We start from the raw sequence: 23,067 nt of genomic DNA on the forward strand, positions 1-23,067 counted from the left end.
TTTATTGACTATGCCAAAGCCTTTGACTGTGTGGATCACAATAAACTGTGGAAAATTCTGAAAGAGATGGGAATACCAGACCACCTGACCTGCCTCTTGAGAAAGCTATATGCAGGTCAGGAAGCAACAGTTAGAACTGGACATGGAACAACAGACTGGTTCCAAATAGGAAAAGGAGTACGTCAAGGCTGTATATTGTCACCCTGCTTATTGAACTTATGTGCAGAGTACATCATGAGAAACGCTGGGCTGGAAGAAGCACAAGCTGGAATCAAGATTGCCAGGAGAAATATCAATAACCTCAGATATGCAGATGACACCACCCTTATGGCAGAAAGTGAAGAGGAACTAAAAAGCCTCTTGTTGAAAGTGAAAGAGTAGAGTGGAAAAAGTTGGCTTAAAGCTCAACATTCAGAAAATGAAGATCATGGCATCTGGTCCCATCACTTCATGGGAAATAGATGGGGAAACAGTGGAAACAGTGGCAGACTATATTTTGGGGGGCTCCAAAATCACTGCAGATGGTGATTGCAGCCATGAAATTAAAAGACGCTTACTCCTTGGAAGGAAAGTTATGACCAAACTAGATAGCATATTCAAAAGCAGAGACATTACTTTGCCAACAAAGGTCCCTCTAGTCAAGGCTATGGTTTTTCCAGGAGTCGTGTATGGATATGAGAGTTGGACTGTGAGGAAAGCTGAGTGCCGAAGAATTGATGCTTTTGAACTGTGGTGTTGGAGAAGACTCTTGAGAGGCCCATGGACTGCAAGGAGATCCAACCAGTCCATTCTAAAGGAGATCAGTCCTGGGTGTTCACTGGAAGGACTGATGCTGAAGCTGAAACTCCAATACTTTGGCCACCTGATGCAAAGAGTTGACCTATTGGAAAAGACTCTGATGCTGGGAGGGATTGGAGGCAGGAGGAGAAGGGGACGACAGAGGATGAGATGGCTGGATGGCATCTCCAACTCAATGGACATGAGTTTGAATAAACTCCGGGAGTAGGTAATGGACAGGGAGGCCTGGCATGCTGTGATTCATGGGGTCGCAAAGAGTCGGACACGACTGAGCGACTGAACTGACTGACTGATACACTCCATAATTGATTTGTTATATTCCATCCAAAAGTTTCTACTCCACATGTTTGGAGTAAGAAATCTTTCATGATAGCGAAACCCTGATACCAAAAAGTGAAAAGGACAATATGAGAGAGAAAAATTACAAGGTGATCATGATTACGGTACAAAGACTGAAAAGTCCTAGGTTAAAAATCTTAAACTGAGTGAGGCAAAGTAGTTAAAAAAAAATAATAATAATCTCAACCAACTTGCGTTTACTTCAAGAATGCAAGGCTGGTTTAACATTAGAATACTTAATGTAATTCAGGGGTCAGCACACTTACGGGCTTCCCTGGTGGCTCAGAGGTTAAAGCGTCTGCCTACAATGCAGGAGACCTGGGTTTGATCCCTGGGTTGGGAAGATCCCCTGGAGAAGGAAATGGTAACCCACTCCAATATTCTTGCCTGGAGAATCCCATGGATGCAGAAGCCTGGTAGGCTACAGTCTGGGGGGTTGCAAAGAGTCGGACACGACTGAGCGACTTCACTTTCTTTCACTTTCACTTTGTATGCCACATATAGTCTGTCACTTATTCTTCTTTGATTTTGTTTAATTTTTTGTTGTTTATGAACCTTTAAACAGGTAAAAGCAATTCACAGCTCACAAACTATACAAACACAGGGTATAGGCAAGAGTTTGCTAATTCCCGATATATTTCAACTTGCTAAGAGTAACAGAAAAATCATGACTATTGCAGACTTCCCTGGTGGCTCAATCGGTTAAGAATTCACCTGCAGTGTAGGTTACCAAGGTTCGATCCCTGGGTCAGGAAGACGCCCCCGCTCCGCCCCAGAGAAGGAAATGGCAACCCACTCCAGTATTATTGCCTGGGAAATCTGAGGGTCAGAGTTAACCTGGCAGAGCACAATCCATGGGGTCACAAGAATCAAACACAACTTAATGATTAAACCAACCAACCAACACTGTACTCCGTAGATGCATAAAATATATTCATAATATCCAATATCCATTCATGATTTTTTAAATTATGCATAATCTAGGAAGGTAACTCCTTTAACCTGATAAGGATTATAAACTTAGAGCAATTCATAGCAACCTATACCAAACTTACTTCTTAATGAAGAAATTTAAGAAAAAATTCTTAAAATTGTCTTTACTTCTCAACATTGTATCCCAGCCATTGCAGTAAGGAAGAGAAAATAAAGGATTAAGGCTTGGAACAGAGAAACAAAACTGGTACTAGAGAACTAATAATATGATGATCTACATAGAAAATCCTTTCTGGAAAGTACAGATAAAGTATTGGGGCTTCCCTGGTGGCTCAGATGGTAAAGAATCTTCCTGCAATGCAGGAGAGACCCAGGTTTGATCCCTGGGTTGGGCAGTTCCCCTGGAGAACGAAATGGCAACCCACTCCAATATTCTTGCCTGGAGAATCCCACAGATAGCAGAGCCTGGCGGCCACAGTCCATGGATTCACAGAGCCAAACATGACTGAGTGACTAACACACACTACACAGAAAATCCTTTCTGGGAAGTACAGACAACGTAATAATAGAATTTACAAAGTTATTTAGCAATGTGGCTGGGGGTAAGACTAATGTATCCATTTATTTAAGAGCCAGTTACTTGGTTGAGCTTAGTCTGTGAAAGCTCTTGAAAAAAACTAAATTAGGCAAGCTTTCTTCCAGAGAAAGCTTTATCTTGGTTTCTACTTAGACATTACTGACCTGAGATTATCCTATTCAGGTTATTAGGCAATTCCTTAATGTGGGAATCAATGGGTCACAGTCTAGCTGCTTGTGGGAGTCTAAATCTTTGTCTCCTACCTCCAGCACTAGCAGAGAAGGAAATGGCAACCCACTCCAGTATTCATGCCTAGAGAATCCCATGGACAGAAGAGCCTGGCAGGCTACAGTTCGTGAGATCGCGAGTTGGACAGGACTTGCTAACTTTCTTTTCAGTACTAGTTTTGGAATTTACCTGCAGGATAAGCCGAGCAACCATTCATAATGCTAACTGTGATTTCTACCCTCTGGGCTTTGTGGGAGTTTGATATTTGTCCTTGGAGATTTCCATTACTCTTTAGTGCACCACTATAATAAAGTGTTTTATCCAAAATCTAGCTGTATTATGAAGGAAGGCCATTCTGAGCACCAAGCCCAAAGTATGATTTATAAAACTTTAATCATTTTTCTTTCTATAAGAAATAAAATGGCCAAATGTAAACAGTGGTGTTATTAGATGATAAGTTATGAGTAACTTGTTTTCTGTGTTTTCCATATCTTCTATTCATGATCTTATTTTGTTTTTATAAAGAAGCAGCAGCAAGTTTTTTTTTACTTTTATTTTTTAGTATAAATTTATTTATTTTAATTGGAAGCTAATTACAATATTGTATTGGTTTTATCATACATCAACATGAATCTGTCATGGGTGTACATGTGTTCCCCATCCTGTACCCCCACTCCCACCTGCCTCCCCATCCTTTCCCTCTGGGTCATCCCAGTGCACCAGCCCTGAGCACCCTGTATCATGCATTGAACCTGGACTGGTGATTCGTTTCACATATGATAATACACGTTTCAATGCCATTCTCCCAAATCATCCCACCCTCGCCCTCTCCCTCAGAGTCCAAAAGACTGTTCTATACATCTGTGTCTCTTTTGCTGTCTCGCATACAGGGTTATCATTACCATCTTTCTAAATTCCATATATATGTGTCAGTATATTGTATTGGTGTTTTTCTTTCTGGCTTACTTCACTCTGTATAATAGGCTCCAGTTTCATCCACCTCATTAGAATTCATTCAAATGTATTCTTTTTAATGGCTGAGTAATACTCCATTGTGTATATGTACCACAGCATTCTCATCCATTCGTCTGCTGATGGACATCTAGGTTGTTTCCATGCCCTGGCTATTATAAACAGTGCTGCGATGAACATTGGGGTACACATGTCTCTCTCAATTCTGGTTTCCTCGGTGTGTATGCCCAGCAGTGGGATTTCTGGGTCATATGGCAGTTCTAATTCCCGTTTTTTAAGGAATCTCCACACTGTTCTCCATAGTGGCTGTACTAGTTTGCATTCCCACCAACAGTGTAAGAGGGTTCCCTTTTCTCCACACCCTCTCCAGCATTTATTGCTTGTAGACTTTTGGATTGCAGCCATTCTGACTGGCGTGAAATGGTACCTCATTGTGGTATTGATTTGCATTTCTCTGATAATGAGTGATGTTGAGCATCTTTTCATGTGTTTTTCAGTCATCTCTGTTTAGTTCTTTGGCCCATTTATTGATTGGGTCATTTATTTTTCTGGAATTGAGCTGCAGGAGTTGTTTGTATATTTTTGAGATTAGTTGTTTGTCCGTTGCTTCATTTACTATTATTTTCTCCCATTCTGAAGGCTGTCTTTTCACCTTGCTTATAGTTTCCTTTATTTTTTTTAAAGAAGTTTTATATACAGGACACACACAAAAAACCTAGTTAAGTGTTATTTGAAAGCACAAATGGATATTTATCAAGCATAAACTTACTTTTTAAGCAGTATCTTAATTCTCATAAAAAATCTCATAACTTTAGTATCATTATCCATAATTTTGCAGAAGAGAAAACTGAGGCTCAGAAAGCATAAATTATTTGCCAAAGTGACAGTACTGGGATTTGAAATTGAAAATACTTGTTCTAAGGCCAGTGCTTTTTCCAATGAACCATGCTGCGTCCCACAAGAGAACATCTTCACATACCACCTGCTAGGTCTAATTAAGAGACAGTAATTAAACAATTCTCCACTCCTGACAATAATATTTAAGCTACTGGTATTTTAAAGAAATTAATATCAACAGCTTTTTATCTGCTGGAAGATACTATACCTTATATAATTTATATTTATACCTGATATAATTTATAATATATAAAAAATACAAATTATAATTATAGCTTATAATTATACAATTATAAGCTATTTCAAAAAGAAAAGATTCCAATATGAGTTAAATGGTTTTTCAAAGCATGGCTAATTACTTTATCTATTAATGGGATATGGAGCATAAAAATGTTGTTCAGTGGCCAATATACTTATAAAAACATTCAACTTGACGAGTAATCAAAGAAATATAATTCTAGAAACAATGATACATTGATCAAATTGACCAAAAAATGCTTTAACAGTATCAGTAACAGCCAGCTTGAGTAAAAAGTGAAATTTTCATGCATTTTAGGAGAGAATGTTAAAATTTGCTGTAGGCCAATTGACAATATTTACAATTTAAAATTTATGTCATTGTGTGTGTGTGTGTTAGTCACTCAGTCATGTCCAATTCTTTGTGATCCCATGGACTGTAGCCCACCAGGCTCCTATGTCCATGGAGTTCTCCAAGCAAAAATCCTGGAGTAGGTTGCCATTTCCTTCTCCGATATGTCATTGTAGACCTAGTAATTCTTTACCTAGGAATTAATGCTAAGGAAATAATCACAATATGTGTAAAAAGATTTAGCTGCAGGGTTGCTTATCTTAGAATTACTTATAATGGCAAAAAAGAAAAAAATAATAAAGAATATGGAGCTGAAATAAACCTAGATCTTAAGAAATTAGGTTAATGATTTTTAATAATTTTTGTTTTAAATACCAGTTTCTATATTTATAGGCCAGGAGACCCTGAGCAAGTCCATTGAGCTCTTTCAATTTCATCAAAAAGATGATAACAATAACAGTACCAATTTCACAGGAAGTAGTTTAAGAATGAAACAAAACAATTCAGAGACCACAATACAGAGCCTGGCATTAGTATGCTGCCTATCAGTAATACAGTCAATGTAAAGAAGATGGATGTAAAATCTGAATCCCTAGGTCTATAACTTACTAATGACTGTGCAAATTATGTCTCTCCTTGTATCTCAGTTTTCATATTTACAAAATGAGAATAATTCCATCAAGGATTGTGAGTTCTCAACAAATTTTGCCTATTTTATTATTAGCATTCGTGTTAGTAGTTAAATATTAGAATAAAAATATATTATTTTTATAATTAATTATACACCCACTCTGAGTTGCTTACTGTTTTAAGGGATGATACATAATACCTACAGTGTAGGCTGTGTTACATTATGTTGGTTTTCCTGGAATTAGTTGTTCTATTCCAGTGTGTATATTCTCACTAGTGAAAATTTCACAAATAATATAATCATAAACTAAAATTCTATTACAATTTACAGGCAATATTTCCAAGAGATATAACAGTTCTAAACCCATTAATGAAGTTTTCCAAGTGACAATTATTTTAACTTCTTTTTTCCCTTCTAAACACCTTTCCCACCAACAAATGACAAGGAGAACAATTCTTTCTGATCTCCTCAAACACACCCTTAATATAAGATTCAGAGAGACTCAAAACCTTTCAAATCCAAAAGACACATGGATTTTCAATGTTTGGAGGGCATAAAACAAGAAAAAGAACTAAAGAAAGGAGGAAATAAGGAAGATAAATTATTACTGGAAAAATCTCTACTTGGTTCCCAACTAACAAAGTCTACTTCTACATTTTCAATACATGTGTATACAAGTTTGGAATTAAAGTCCCAGAGCCATGTCTCGTTTCATCCTTATAAGCTCACATAGAATAAAATTTTGTTATCTTGGGATCCCTTCCCTATTCAAGAGATATACATGATTCCCTCAAAGACTCACACCTGCAGGAAGGAAGGGACTCCTGCAAGGGATGTTTTCCTACCTTCACAGCTTCTCCAAGAGTCTGGTTTTTGTCAGCTTCCTCACTGGAATGTAATTCAAGTCTATAATTCAACTCCTGTAGTTGCTGTGCCTGCTCATTCAGTAGCATTTGAGCCTGCTGTTCCCGAAGTAACGCATTATTCAGTTCTTCACATGCACTTTCAAACTTCTCGTGGGTGATCAATTTCTGAAGAAAAGAAAAAAACAATCATAAGCTAACTGCAGTATTGTTTATTTAATATTCAGTACTCTGTTTCCTAACATAAGGAGAATACAAACATCTACAAATGTCTGACACATGACAAAAGTATAATTCATTTTTCTTAATTTCCTAAATCAAGATAAAAACCATCACTCAGGTTTTTAAAGCACAAGAGCTATACTGCCAAAGTTATCATTTTTAGTCCAATAAAATCTCACTAAGGACTGATGCTGAAGCTGAAGCCCCCATACTTTGCCCACCTAATGCAAAGAGCCAGCTCACTGGAAAAGACCCTGATGCTGGGAAAGATTGAGGGCAAGAGGAGAAGCAGGCAACAGAGGATGAGATGGTTGGATAGCATCACCAAACTCTGGGAGATAGTGAAGGACAGGGAAGCCTGGGGTGCTGCAGTCCATGGGTCCACAAAGAGTCAGATATGACTTAGCAACTGAACAACAACAAGCACTTCAAGTTCTAAGTAAATCCATAATGCTCAGTTTAAATCTGGATACAAGAGCACTTTTTATAAAGATAATGATTGTGAAAATTAAAGCTTTTAACAAGTTCCTATGCTTTTAAAAGATTACCTAAAAGTCTGTGTTCAGTTTACGCTACCATTCAGGTTTCCCTGGTTAAACTACCTTCTCTTGAGAAGAGCCCTTACTGCACCATACCTCTCTGACTCCCACCACTATTCACACTATCATACCATCTTCTTGTATTTTCATCAACACCATGATCATTATCTAAATTCACCTCATATAGTTATTCACTTTTTTATTGCCTGTCTGCACCCTTCCACCAACCACACATTTAAGAACCTAAGCTCCAAGGGGCATAGACCTCCTTCAGCTTGCCCACCCACCACACAAAGGAGTCTGGGATTCAGTAGGTATCTGTTGAATAAAAGAATATGAATTCATTATAAACACCAGCCAATAAAAATCTGCACTATAATATACAATACAGCGTTTACAATATTATGACTGCTCTGGAATCACTGACAGGTCTAGACAGAGGTCATCCCTTAAGGGGTATGGAATCAAGGGCAGGACATACTTGTATTATCTCCTATGCACAACATGTAAACAAATGAAAACTAGTTACAACAAATGGCAAGAGACATCTTGAAGTACAAAGAACAGAAATGTTTTACAAATGATGGGTAACCTGAGAAATATACAGAAAACAGAAAGAAACCATGCAGGTCTCTAAATCACACTAAGTGTATATATGTCTATTTAAGACTGATAACTTCCATTGTTCAGTTGAAAAGAATTTAAAGTGTCAACTTTTTAACATCCCTCTATTCCCTAAGGCTACAGCACTTCTCTAGGTCTTGTGAAAAAAATACCTTTGTACTTCTACCATTTACTTGTCACGCTGCTTTAAATTATTGCTCCTTGCCACCAGAACATTCTGCTCTTTACAATCCACTTGGCCTCTATAAATGAGTCTTCATCATTTTGCAGGACTTCTTCCCACTCCTAAAAAATGCGTGCTTTACCTAAAAACTTAGCTAACTTTAGCCCCTCTCTTGTCCACATATCCCTCCCAAAGATTGGCTCAATTCTGTTCACTCTTCTATGAATAAATAGGGTCAAACAAGTATAGCAATGCAGAATAAGAAAGAGATAGTGTGTGGAAGCAGTTGTATGGAGCTAAGAAAATCTAAAAAAGAAAAAGATGTTTCAATGCCATTCTCCCAAATCATCCCACCCTCTCCCTCTCCCTCAGAATCCAAAAGACTGTTCTATACATCTGTGTCTCTTTTGCTGTCTGGCATACAGGGTTATCGTTACCATCTTTCTAAATTCCATATATATGTGTTAGTATACTGTATTGGTGTTTTTCTTCCTGGCTTACTTCACTCTGTATAATAAGCTCCAGTTTCATCCACCTCATTAGAACTGATTCAAATGTATTCTTTTTAATGGCTGAGTAATACTCCATTGTGTATATGTACCACAGCATTCTCATCCATTCATCTGCTGATGGACATCTAGGTTGCTTCCATGTCCTGGCTATTATAAACAGTGCTGCGATGAACATTGGGGTACACGTGTCTCTTTCAATTCTGGTTTCCTCAGTGTGTATGCCCAGCAGTGGGATTTCTGGGTCATATGGCAGTTCTATTTCCAGTTTTTTAAGGAATCTCCACACTGTTCTCCATAGTGGCTGTACTAGTTTGCATTCCCACCAACAGTGTAAGAAGGTTCCCTTTTCTCCACACCCTCTCCAGCATTTATTGCTTGTAGACTTTTGGATTGCAGCCATTCTGACTGGCGTGAAGTGGTATCTCATTGTGGTATTGATTTGCATTTCTCTGATAATGAGTGATGTTGAGCATCTTTTCATGTGTTTGTCAGCCATGTGTATGTCTTCTTTGGAGAAATGTCTGTTTAGTTCTTTGGCCCATTTATTGATTGGGTCATTTATTTTTCTGGAATTGAGCTGCAGGAGTTGCTTGTATATTTTTGAGATTAGCTGTTTGTCCGTTGCTTCATTTGCTATTATTTTCTCCCATTCTGAAGGCTGTCTTTTCACTTGCTTGTAGTTTCCTTTGTTGTGCAGAAGCTTTTAATTTTAATTAGGTTCCATTGGTTTATTTTTGCTTTTATTTCCAGAATTCTGGGAGGTGGATCATAGAGGATCCTGCTGTGATGTATCTCGGAGAGTGCTTTGCCGATATTCTCCTCTAGGAGTTTTATAGTTTCTGGACTTATGTTTAGATCTTTAATCCATTTTGAGTTTATTTTTGTGTATGGTGTTAGAAAGTGTTCTAGTTTCATCCTTTTACAAGTGGTTGACTAGTTTTCCCAGCATCACTTGTTAAAGAGATTGTCTTTACTCCATTGTATATTCTTGCCTCCTTTGTCAAAGATAAGGTGTCCATAGGTGCATGGATTTATCTCTGGGCTTTCTATTTTGTTCCATTGATCTATATTTCTGTCTTTGTGCCAGTACCATACTGTCTTGACGACTGTGGCTTTGTAGTAGAGCCTGAAGTCAAGAAGGTTGATTCCTCCAGTTCCATTCTTCTTTCTCAAGATTGCTTTGGCTATTTGAGGTTTTTTGTATTTCCATACAAATTGTGAAATTATTTCTTCTAGCTCTGTGAAAAATACCATTGGTAGCTTGATAGGGATTGCATTGAATCTATAGATTGCTTTGGGTAGTATACTGATTTTCACTATATTGATTCTTCTGATCCATTTCTCCATCTATTAGTGTTCTCTTTGATTTCTTTCACCAGTGTTTTATAGTTTTCTATACATAGGTCTTTAGTTTCTTTAGGTAGATATATTCCTAAGTATTTTATTCTTTTCATTGCAATGGTGAATGGAATTGTTTCCTTAATTTCTCTTTCTTTTTTCTCATTATTAGTGTATAGGAATGCAATGGATTTCTGTGTGTTGATTGTATAATATCATATAAGAAACGAATCGCCAGTCCAGGTTCAATGCCGGATACAGGATGCTTGGGGCTGGCACTGGGATGACCCAGAAGGATGGTATGGGGAGGGAGGTTGGAAGAGGTTTCAGGATGGGGAACACATGTACACCTGTGGCAGATTCATGTTGATGTATGGCAAAACCAATACAATATTGTAAAGTAATTAGCCTCCAATTAAAATAAATAAATTTAAATTTAAAAATAAATAAATAAAAAGATAATGGGAGTTAGGTTTTAAAGAACAAGTGTCAGTAGATAAACATGGTATTCCAAAACAATACAAGTACTGAAACACTTTCAGCAGGTATGATGTATCCCTTTATGTTACAATTTTAGACTAAGTTGAAGAAACTATTCTGTTTGTCTCCTACACACTTTGACTGAATTAAGTGAAAGATGATGGTTTGAGGCACACTCCCCAATTTTTTAAGAGGAAAATAACATCATTTTGCCATTTATACTGTTTAGTATAATAATCCTTTATTAATGTAGCTAGATATGAACATTAACCACTATAGTGAAGTGGTTAAGAGTTTGAGTTTTAGAGTCAGAATTATAAGCTTCAAATCCCATAATTTCCACATACTGTGTGACTCAGAGCAAGTTACTTAGCTCTTCTGTATCCTACATCCTTTACCTGTTTAAAATAAAAAAGGATAAAAGTACTATTGAACTATTATTGACATGAGAGGACTAAATGAATCAGTTAGGGTCAGTACCTGATGTATGATAGTCAATATGATCATAAAATGTTAGAAATCATCACGACGTTATACTACATAATTGTATGCCAAATATAAAAAATGGCATAGCTCATTCCTTCAATTATTACTTCAATTAATTCTATTTTTATTTCTACACTTCAGTGAAAGTACTTCATATTTTTATTTCTACACTTCAGTGAAAGTAATTCACATTAAACATTTCTTGGTGCACATTCTTTGCATTTTCTGCAAACAAATTATTCAACTAAAGTTTATTTGCTCTAGCAGTTAACCATATCATTTCCTATGATTCAGTCACAGTCATGTTTTAACAGGGCTATGAGCTCTGCTGACAGACAATCAGTACCTCTTTAAGCATCTGATGTAACTTTTTTTTTCTGTTTTCTATGCTTTTTATTTAATTCACATATAACATTGCTTAAGTTTAGGCTATCTGACATATTGATTTGAAACTCCTCTAAACTGCAGAACAATTACCACTGCAGCCTTAGCTGCTCTATCAAGTCACAGAATTATTACTTCATTTTGTGATGAGAACATTTAAGTTCTAGTCTCTTAGAAAGTTTGAAGTGTATTGTTAGGGCATGTTAGAAGGGACGTTTTCTAAAGAAATTCTATTGAGGGGACTAATTTATCTGAAAAATATAAAAAAAATAATAAAAACAAACATGCATTTGCTCTCTGACATTTAATATACATATTATATGTATACAATATATATTTAATATCAGAGAAGCACTTACCGAAGCAATGGTTTTTAAAATCATATATACTTACAGACTGCTTAAATTCATTTAATTGCATTTGGAGACCCTGGGTTTTGTCAAGCTCCTTCTTCATTTCATTCAGATTCCGTTTCAGCTCTGTGACCTCTAAGCGCAGTGAACGACGCTCCACTTCTGCTGCATGCAGCCTTTGTGTAAATCCAAATATTTGCTTCTGTAATGATGCTGTGCTTTTCTGTTGTCAAACAAGAGCAATTTTACAAGAAGTCACTACAGATTTTCTAAGAAGTCCACAGCAATGACCATTTTCCCAAATTAAATGTAACTTGGGATACCCAGATAATAATATCAGCTCTTAGTAGTAAAACTTGTTTAAGTGAAAGCTTTATTTTTTATGTGACCAATAACATGCCTTACATGTAATAAAGGAAAGAAATAATCTACATGACTAGAAAATGTAATAACCAATTAATTCTTACACAATTCTGTTGTAGTATACTTACAGAGAACAGTAAATTCAGAACTCATGCCAGAACTTTTGTATTTTGATATTATTGACACTTATTTGGAGGTGCTTTCATTTATCATATTAAATGATTACATGAAATCTAAAAGAATTTGCATACATTTGTATGCAACTAATTTAAGCTACAAATAAACTTGATTTTGAATTAAATTTACAAGTTCTAAAATCCCTATTTAATGAAATTGCATACATACCAAAATGGGCACATGGCCTTGCAGACCATATTTCAGGGCCAATGTGTTTACTTTATGAAGTCCACGGGCCAGCCTCTGAACCAGGGAGTCTTTTTCTACATATGTAATACTCCTGTTGTGCAAAGGTATACTGTCCATTGCCAGACTAATTTTATCCATGAGTTTCGCAAAAGAATTCTTGGCTGCCCCTATAAGTAAATGTCCACAAATTCTGGAATTTGGATCTTCAAAAGAAAAAAAAAAAAGGCACAGAAAAACGGGACTTGTTGCATGTTCATTTCACAATACTGCCAATCACAACATAATGAAAATATTTTCTCAATTATATAATTCCTATTAACCAATAGCAATCCATTCAAGAAGCTCCCTCCGATATTAATTTTCACTGAGTAGGAAACAGCTTACCTACTAAATAATGTACCTAAAGAAAATCTGCATGTATTTACAGTATTCCTACATACTAAACACTATGACACTAAAAAGTCATCATCAATCTTTTGTTTTAAAACCTAACAAATTCATTTTCTATTTATAGCTACTGAAGATTACCGTAATGTCACACTATTTATGTTATCAGAAAATATAATTTTCCTTATTCCAAGGCAATTAAAATTTTACAACTACAATTACTCATTTTCCCAGAGGATTTTGGTAATCATTCCCCTCATATAATGGACTTAAGGTCCCAGCATACCCAACATGGCCTGCTAGCTGCTAGATTCATCAGGTCTGCAATTAATAATTGTGTTTAATGTTTGATAAATAAAATTGTCAGTGTTCTTTCTACTAATTGGTATTCCAGACAATGGTTAATAGGTTTATTTATGCCTTAATAAAAGTCGTGTAATTTAGTTTTCCCTCTGCTAGGCAGGTCTTCATCTGATTACTTGTCTGACGATACTATCCATGTAAAATGACAAACGTGAAGAGACTGTTTAAATAAAGTAGTATACCACTCTACATTTCAAGCTCCTCTGCTGTTGGGAGTTAATTTAAATCTTGTCTACACATCAGAAGAGCAAAAAGAGTATTTGGCCAGTTTTCTCCAAGAGAAAAGTGTTTCATGATTCTAAGAACACACACGGCTGGGCACTGCAGAGTAGCGCGGACTGAGAAGCTGGGCCATCAGTGGTTTTCTGTGTCAGAAACTGTCATCTCACAGAAGCTCTATGTTCAAAAATTTGAGCCTGTTTTATTTCTTTATTCCTCAGTTTACGAAAGGCAAGATTAATTTTTCAATTTATGCGGCAGTTAGAACCAGAGAACCACATTGCTTAGAAGTTACATGTAAACTAGAAGTTGTTAATTGGATAAAAGTATAAAACTCTTATACAAAAAAAAAAAAAAAAACCTCTAATACAACATCTACATGGAAAAAACATCCTTCATGTAGAACTGATTTCTTTCAGCTGTTGATGCTTTGGCTTCTAAGAACATAAGGAAAAGTAAATTTAAAATATGTCCTCTGTCATAGATATGTTCTCTGAGAAGCCCATGGACAGAAGGCACACAAAGTATGATTACAATACACAGTTCTTTTCATAACAGATTCCTTAAATAAATCATGAATAAAAAAATTTAGTAGCTTTATGTAGAATAAACACATAATGCAGAACACTGTAAAGAGTTACAAAACTATGGGATGTATTTAACAGGTTAAATAATTGAATAAACAGTAATATTTATTTATTATAACATTCAATATAACACATCAATTCCGATGTCTATATATGCACTCCCTATTTCTCCAGCAAGCTTGCAACTCCTTAATTATTTTCATCTAGTAAACTTTTTTTGTCTTCACAGTGCCAGTCTAGTATATATAGGTATTTTTAACAGGTTTGTTGGATTAAGTTATATTTCTTTTCGCTTCTATAGTAGCTGCAACAATGTTGAATACAAGAATGCATTCAATGATACCAAGAGAAGTTGATTAACATTAGCTTTTACAGTACGTCAAAAGTTATTTCTTTCTAAATAAATGAGATTAAAGGCTCATTGTGAAGAAATTTTCAGGAATACAAAGGTAATAAACCTTTTACCCTTTAGAAGAAAAATCAATTATAATTAAATTTTAATGAATGGTAGGGTTTTTTCTACACAACACATTGCTGAGAGGTGAAATTAAGTGGCACTAACACTAACCACTCTGAGAGGTGAAATTAAGTGGCAAAATAATTTCACAAGGCATTCTTTTGAATTTTTAAGAAGTGGGAGAGAGGCATACCCTCCAAGTTTCTGACTGCTACTTTCGATGAATTACAGAAAGCATATTATTTTATAAATAATTTATGCTTTGATGAATAAGAAGTGTTTTTACAATTTACTTCACATCATACAGTATAGAGTACAATTAATTCAATATTAAACAAATGAAGAAACAAAAAATCCTCTAGTGACATAGTTGTAGAACTATTTGTGTAATGATACAGAAATAAGGGGGAAAATAAAGTCACTGAAATTCCTCATGTCTAAACTTGTCTAGACTGTTTAAACTGTTTGACTTGTTACATTTAACAAATTCTTGTTTACGCTAAATACATGTGTTAGTCACTTCCCCTATCTAACAGCATATGTCTTTCAAGAAAGAAGAGGACTCTAGGTTCTGCAATTACCTTTTCCAATAGAAGGGGCAATATTGCATGACTAAGGTTAATATCCTCAAAAGTTCATAGAGAATTGTTTCGATCACTAGTCTTAATGCTAATATGCGTGATATACAAGGAGTTCTTATATATAAAACAAACACACACACCCATATATGAACATAATAAGTTAATCTGTAAAAGAATATGAATGGGTATAGAACAAATGAAAAGATATGCAACCTAACAAACAAAATTATAAATAAGGAATAATATAGAGCTTTCTTTCCTCTTTCAAATTGATAAAGATGAAAAAGACTATCAAAACTCTGTGTACCAAAGATATAATGTGAAAATCAGAATTCTAAGTACTGTTCATGGAAGTGTAATGCAAAGAAACTTTTATGAAAGGAAGACAGACTATAATTTCCAAATGTAAAACATCCAAACTCATTTCTTAGGACTTAGCAAAGGAAATTATTTCACAAGTATAAAATGCTTTTATGTACAATATGCTAATCACAGCATAGTTTATTATAATATTACTTAAAATAGAAAAAAATATGAAAAAATGTCAATATCCATCAATAGGGAATTCTCAGAGTAAACTATAGACATATAAACAATAGAATAAGCAAAAAGTAAAAGTGTTAATCGCTGAGTCATGTTCAACTCTGTGATCCCCATGGACCGTAGCCCACCAGACTCCTCTGTTCATGGAATTCTCCAGGCAAGAATACTGGAGTAGTATGTGATCAGATAAAATTAATGAAGTACACTTATCTTACTGACACAGAAATTTATTTTCCAGTGAGTAGAAAAAAAATTATAATGAGACATGATTATATGATTTCCTCATATAAAACTGCATGTGTTGGTGTGTATATATGTTTATACACATGTCTGGAAGATTTGTAGAAATTATTAAAGTGTTAAGAATGATAGGGATAGCCTTTTGGGTGACTTTTATTTCTTCGGTGCAAGTTTCTATACTGTGTCAAGTTTTTATATCATGCACAAACACTTTTACAGAAATAACACAAATATTTTAAAAAGCACTGTATACTGGGACTTCCCCAGTGGTCCAGTGGTTAACACACTTCCAGTGCATGGGGTACAAGTTTGATCCCTGGTTGAAGAACTAAGAACCCACATGCCACAGGGTGCAACCGAAATAAATAAAGCTTTTTTGAAAAAAAAAAAAAAAAAGCACTGTGTAACTGCCTTCCTCATTCATTCATTAAACAGCTAGCAATAGAGCAACTCATATGTATGAAGATACTGTGCTAAGCAATGTGGAGATGGGATCTATAACACTGATTAAAAATCAGTAGCTCTTGTTTCTATCAGTGTTATTTATAAATAATACTATAGATATAAATGACCAATAACAGGAGTACTCAAAAACATACCTTGACTTAGACAAATGCTATTGAGGGGAATGATTATCAAAAGCAGGGAGTTATTGGTCATTTTTGTCCCATCTATACCTTTGGTAGCCTGATAAAACCTATGGATCCCTTTCTTATAATAATACTTTTAAACATGTTAAGTTAAAATATACAGAATTACAATGAAAGTAAATTTTATTAAAATGCAGTTATCAAACGATTTTAAGGTTCATGAGATCCAACCTGTCAATTCTAAAGGAAATCAATCCTGAATATTCATTGGAAGGACTGATGCTGAAGCTGAAACTCCAATACTCTGGCCACCTTATTCAAAGAACTGACTCATTGGAAAAGACCCTGATGCTGGGAATGATTGAAGGTAGGAAGAGAGGGGATGACAGAGGATGAGATGGTTGGATGATATTCCCAATGCGATGGACATGAGTTTGAGTAGACTCTGGGAGCTGGTGATAGACAGGGAAGCCTGGGGTGCTGCAGGACATGGGGTCTCAGAGAGTCAGATACAACTAAGTGACTGAACTGAACTGAATGTACTAGACATAAGATGATATAAAGTGAAGTCGCTCAGTCGAGCCCGACTCTTTGCAACCCCATGGACAGCAGCCTGCACCAAGCTCCTCCGTCCATGGGATTTTCCAGGCAAGAGTACTGGAATGGGTTGCCATTTCCTTCTCCAGGGAATCTTCCCTACCCAGGGATGGAACCCAGGTCTCCCACATTGCAGACAGATGCTTTACCATCTGAGCCACCAGGGAAGTCCAATTTAAAATAGACTAATTAAAATTAATATTTTTAAATTAGCATGTGAAAGTTGTTGCTTAGCTATACTAAGAAACTTGACCTATGAGCTGATCTTTATGAAGGCATTAAACATGTCAGGCTCGCATCAATTTTTTTTTTTAATATATTTAGAAGTGATGAAAATCCTAACCCACAGTATATACTGCTACAAATGTAATTAAAGTTCCTATAGTTCACTTTACAAGGCAGAGGTAGGCATTTCTCAAAAAATATTAGAATACACCAAGGCTTTCAAATTCTTAACATGTATACACTGCTGCTGCTGCTGCTGCTGCTAAGTCACTTCAGTTGTGTCCGACTCTGTGCGATCCCATAGACCGCAGCCCCCCATACTCCCCCGTCCCTGGGATTCTCCAGGCAAGAACACTGGAGTGGGTTGCCATTTCCTTCTCTAATGCATGAAAGTGAAAAGTGAAAGTGAAGTCGCTCAGTCGTGTCTGACTCTTAGTGACCCTATGGACTGCAGCCTACCAGTCTTCTCCGTCCATGGGATTTTCCAGGCAAGAGTACTGGAGTGGGGTGCCATTGCCTTCTCCATATATACACTACTATATATAAAGAAGATAACCAACAGTGACTAACTGTATAGCACAAGGAACTATACTCAGCATTTTGTAATAATCTATAAGGAAAAAAATGATAAATAATATATGTATAACTGAATCTATTTGCTATAAATCTGAATATAACACTGTAAATCAACTATATTTCAATGAAAAATTTTTTTTAATCTATTGTGGAAAGTTTTTGTTCAAAATTCAGTGAGTTCAAAAAAAAAAATTCAGTGAGTTCATCTTTGGCTAAGTCAATCTATTCAATAAATTCACAAAGTTAAAAAGATTGTGAATCTATGATTCGCATTAGATGCTATGAAGACAGAAGGAACAACACTTTTGAAAGAGTTCTGAACTGTTTCCAAGTGCTTACAGGTTGCTCTTTCAAAGAAGTAACAGAAGTTTTTACGTAGGGAATCCTGAAAAGCAACACAGAATGAAGAATATAGAAGACGGGTGGGAGCCCGTCTGTGGGGTCGCACAGAGTCGGACACGACTGAAGCGACTCAGCAGCAGCAGCACTGCACCAGTATCCAGCTATACATAGAAGACTGATAACAAACCATGTGTGTGATAATCTATTACTGACCACCAAAAGATGAGCATAAACAATATCTAGAGATAGTTGTAACTATATTGTAATTTTAATTAGTAACTAAGTCACCATGCTGTTAATATTATCATGGTCCGTCATCACCATGCATAACTGAAGGAAATGTTGAAGTTCATTAACGGTTAGTAAATGTTAGTCGCTCAGTCGTGCCCAACTCTGTGACCCCATGGACTGCAGCCCACCAGGCTCCTGTGTCCATGAGATTTTCCAGGCAAGGATACTGGAGTGGGTTGCCATTTCCTTCTCCAGCGGATCTTCCCAATCCAAGGATCAAACCCAGTAAGGTCTCCTGTACTGCAGGCAGATTCTCTACCAACTGAGCTACAAGGGAAGCCCAACGGTTAGTAAACCAAGATGTGATTATTTTTCATTCACGTCCATCAATACTCCCCCTCTGAATTCTATCCCTGGACCATTTTGAGAAAGGTTCTGTGAACCCCAGATTAAAGAATATGCGTGCAGTTCAGGAGACTCAGGTGCTGTCCCTGTGTTGGGAAGATCCCCTGGAGAATGGAATGGCTACCCAGTGCAGTATTTTGGAATTCTGTGGGCAGAGGAGGATGGTGGGCTATAGTCCATGGGGTCGCGAAGAGTAAGACACGACTGAGCAACTGACACACCTTATCTAATAAATATACTACTCAATCATAAATCTGCATCCTTGAGCCTCTACTTTTCCATCAGGTTAAATAATAAGGAAGCTACATCCCTGGACTACTTCACTCTAAAAACTATTATAATATGCTCTCAGTTTTCACTGAAGATAAGTAACACTAGGAAGAAAAAAACTTCTGTATCTTCATGAAGCAGCTTTTAAAGATATAAACTGTGAGGTTATTCAATATTTCCAATATGATAATCCATGTAATAAATTCCTCTTAGGGTCTAGTAGCAAAAAAAAAAAAAAAACAGTTTGCTCTGCATGTTTGGAGACATAACAGAGCATCCTATATCTGGGTAACAGCAGGCAGTTCAGTTTAGCTGAACTGTAGGTTTATTAATGAGAGTGCAGAGAGGTGAAACTATACAAAAACATGAAAATCAGATCAAGAAGGGTTTTGTATACCAAGCTAAAGAGCTGATCCATAAAGTAAAAAACGAAGACTAATACTGCTGATACAAAGACATGTGACAAACCAAGCACCTCCAGCATGCAATAACTCATTTAAACCCTTACAACAGCCAATAAGATTATACAATTATTAGTGACTGAAAATAAGTGATGAAAAAAGAACAACAAAAATGGCACATAGGATGATCTGGTCATATTGAAATATAAACAGAATTTGAAAGAAGTACACACAAATATTAATCATACTCTCAGAGAGGGATTACAGAAGCTATTTTTACTTAAAGTGATATTTTATAAATACCTATATGCGGCCATAACTTTTTTCTGGAACAAGGTAGGGGTTAAAAATACTTTTAATACACATGTATTATTTTAGAATAGATCTGAGAGGAAATTTTTTCTTTTGTTCTTTTATAAAAAAATCTTAAAAAACAATTGTGCTGCTTTGTTAGATAGTATCCGGATATTCAATCAAATTTTCTATGGCTCCTAAAAGTTTCCACAAACTATCTGTAAGTTGCAAAATATATTAAAGCTTCATATATGTTTCTTAAAATAATTTTGACCTTGTAAATTATTTTAACTAATAAATATACTCTATGGAAGTGTGACACTGGAATTTGACATGGTCACAAACACTTCCAAAGATAAATCATTCATTCAGAAGTATTCTTAAAAATGACAGGCAAATAAATTTTAATTTAAAAAAACAAAATAGCTGTTCATTATAAAATCCTTTCAAATTTTATGTATGCTTGAAAATTCTCAAAATGTTTGAAGAATATGGGGAAAGGCAAACATAATCATTTTTAAAGCCACAAAATACACGTCGGGAAGTTAAATGTGGCTTCCTTCAAAGGAGACACGAGTAGCTCAAGAGTTAAAAATGATCCCTGGTCAGACTGTACTTGTTTGAGATATGAATGACATTAGGTGTGTAACAAAATTCTGTAAATTACTTCTTCTCACACTTTACTGTGTATATAGACCATCTTTTTAGAACACACATTCTGGCATGAGATTGCACTTCTGGCATATCATTGTTAATGCTGAGGCTGTTGGTCCACAGCCACACTTCGAGTGTGGCTCTTCGACCCTTCGACACATTTCTTTGTACTCTTTGTTAGGATTCAATAAAGTCTTTAAGTTTTAAAATATAAACCAATAACTACTTGCTAATACAAATATCTTTACTTGCCACTTTGAACTTCCTAATATGAAACCTCAAAGTTGTGCCAAAGACAGCCTGGATTTCTGAGTTTTGAGTGAAAGAGCTGCTATGACCTCTACGAAGTTAACGTAAAGTATACAACAAAAGAAAGTTGTGAGTAGTGATAGCAGGGGCATGTATATCTGAGTCATCTATCTTCTAGATAATTAAGATTCACTAAAAATTGAAGTGTATAACAAAATGCATGAACATTCTATTCATAATCAGTTACACCTGTATTTATTCAGAGATATTTCAAAGCAAATTAGCACATTTGTTTATATGTTGAGAAATATGTTCGGTCTGAACAAGTTACATTAAAAAGTTGAGCTATCTATAGGGTTCTTCAGTCCATTCCTATCATGATTGATATCCTAGCCCTTCAGTGGAAGTAACATTCTCCCCTGTTTGAGGTAAATGATCTCTTGCAGGCACACCATTTGGATACCTGGAAGAGGCAATTTATCTCAAGTGGGCAAACACTTTAATGAAGGCAAGAAGGTTGCCACCTGTCCAGTATTTACAGAGACAACATGGAAACCGGGGTCTTTGCCCACTGCCTATAAATACATTGTCAAAGTTTAAGAAGGCAGCAGGGCCAACTACCTTTAGCAACCACTTCACTTTCTGAGTAGTGAATTCAAGTCACCATTGTTGAACTTATAGCTTCACGAAAAGGTATACAGTAATATACAGGTTCCACTGAGACATCAGGATACAAAAAAAAGATAAAATGACATTTATTGGAAAATGACATATACAAGGGACTTGGAAAGATGCATTTACTCTGAATAACTATGAGCTAGGAACTTTCCTTGGCCAAAATTTACAGATACAGATAGTGAGAATGAAAAAGGATGAAGTGATTTTCCCAATGACACACATGTAGTAAGCAGTGAAACCCAGATTCAAATTTAGAATTCAGGTTCCTAATCAATGTTCTATTATATATCCAATGTTTAATTTTCTCTCCTATAAATATTAATAGTTTAATTCAGAACTCACTCTAAAAAAGATAAGCACCTAACTTTCTAAAAGAGTACTGTACTGATATATTTAAGCTGTGAACAAAGATAACAGGAGAAGCAATAACTACTATTTAATATATTAGAAGTTACTACTTGGTATTGCCATACAGGTACTAGCTTTCCTGGAGCTAAAAAGAAAAAAAGTGAAAATGAATGAAATAATGCCATTTGCCACAAACATGAATGGAGCTAGAGACTGCCTACTAAGTAAGTCAGAAAGTCAAATATATGATATTGCTTATATGTGGAATCTAAAATATGATACAAATGAACTTATCTGCAAAACAGAAACAGACTCACTGACACAGAAAATAAACTTATGGTTAGGAAAGGGCGAGGGGGAGGGATGAACTGGGAGTTTTGGACAAGCAGACGTCATTCATGTCCGACTCCTTGCGACCCCATGCACTATCTGTCCATGGAATTCTCCAGGCCAGAACACTGGAGTGGACAGCTGTTCCCTTCTCCAGGGGATCTTCCCAATCCAGGGACTGAACCCAGGTCTCCAGCATTACAGGTGGTTTTATGTACCAACTGAGCTACCAGGGAAACCCAGATATGAACTACTACATATATAAAAGAGAGAAACAACAAAGATCTACTTTATAGCACAGAGAACTGTACTCAATATTCTATAATGAACATAAAGAAAAGAATACGAAAAAGCATATATATGTACGTGTGTGTATATATGTATGAATCACTTTGCTATGTACCAGAAACTAACACAATCAGTTCAGTTCAGTCGCTCAGTCATGTCCGACCCTTCACGACCCCATGAATCGCAGCACGCCAGGCCTCCCTGTCCACCACCAACTCCCGGAGTTCACTCAAACTCATGTCCATCGAGTCAGTGATGCCATCCAGCCATCTCATCTTCTGTAGACCCCTTCTCCTCCTGCCCCCAATCCTTCCTGGCATCACGGTCTTTTCCAGTGAGTCAACTCTTCACATCAAGTGGCCAAAGTATTGGAGTTTCAGCTTCAGCATCAGTCCTTCCAATGAACACCCAGGACTGATCTCCTTTAGGATGGACTGGTTGGATCTCCTTGCAGTCCAAGGGACTCTCAAGAGTCTTCTCCAACACCACAGCTCAAAATCATCAATTCTTCGGCACTCAGCTTTCTTCACAGTCCAACTCTCATATCCATACATG

The 23,067-nt window shown here is 36.2% G+C and overlaps 1 protein-coding gene across 4 annotated transcripts in view; it reads right to left on the reverse strand.

Moving 5' to 3' along the window:
- CCDC171 (coiled-coil domain containing 171) overlaps positions 1-23,067 on the reverse strand; it is a 333,839-nt gene that overhangs the window by 161,318 nt on the left and 149,454 nt on the right. For 3 of the 4 annotated variants that reach the window (XM_040240011.1, XM_040239996.1, XM_040240002.1), the window contains 3 exons: positions 12,637-12,860; positions 11,969-12,151; positions 6,181-6,995 (listed from right to left, as the gene is read on the reverse strand). In XM_040240011.1, the coding sequence (XP_040095945.1) occupies positions 6,729-6,995; positions 11,969-12,151; positions 12,637-12,860 (674 nt within the window). In that variant the 3' untranslated portion in view covers positions 6,181-6,728. Of the gene's footprint in view, positions 1-6,180; positions 6,996-11,968; positions 12,152-12,636; positions 12,861-23,067 lie in introns of those variants that run through there. The other variant, XM_040240019.1, reaches the window with a different exon arrangement.

The sequence above is a fragment of the Oryx dammah genome, unplaced genomic scaffold (genome assembly GCF_014754425.2).
Source record: "Oryx dammah isolate SB20612 unplaced genomic scaffold, SCBI_Odam_1.1 HiC_scaffold_1, whole genome shotgun sequence".
Taxonomy (NCBI): domain Eukaryota; kingdom Metazoa; phylum Chordata; class Mammalia; order Artiodactyla; family Bovidae; genus Oryx; species Oryx dammah.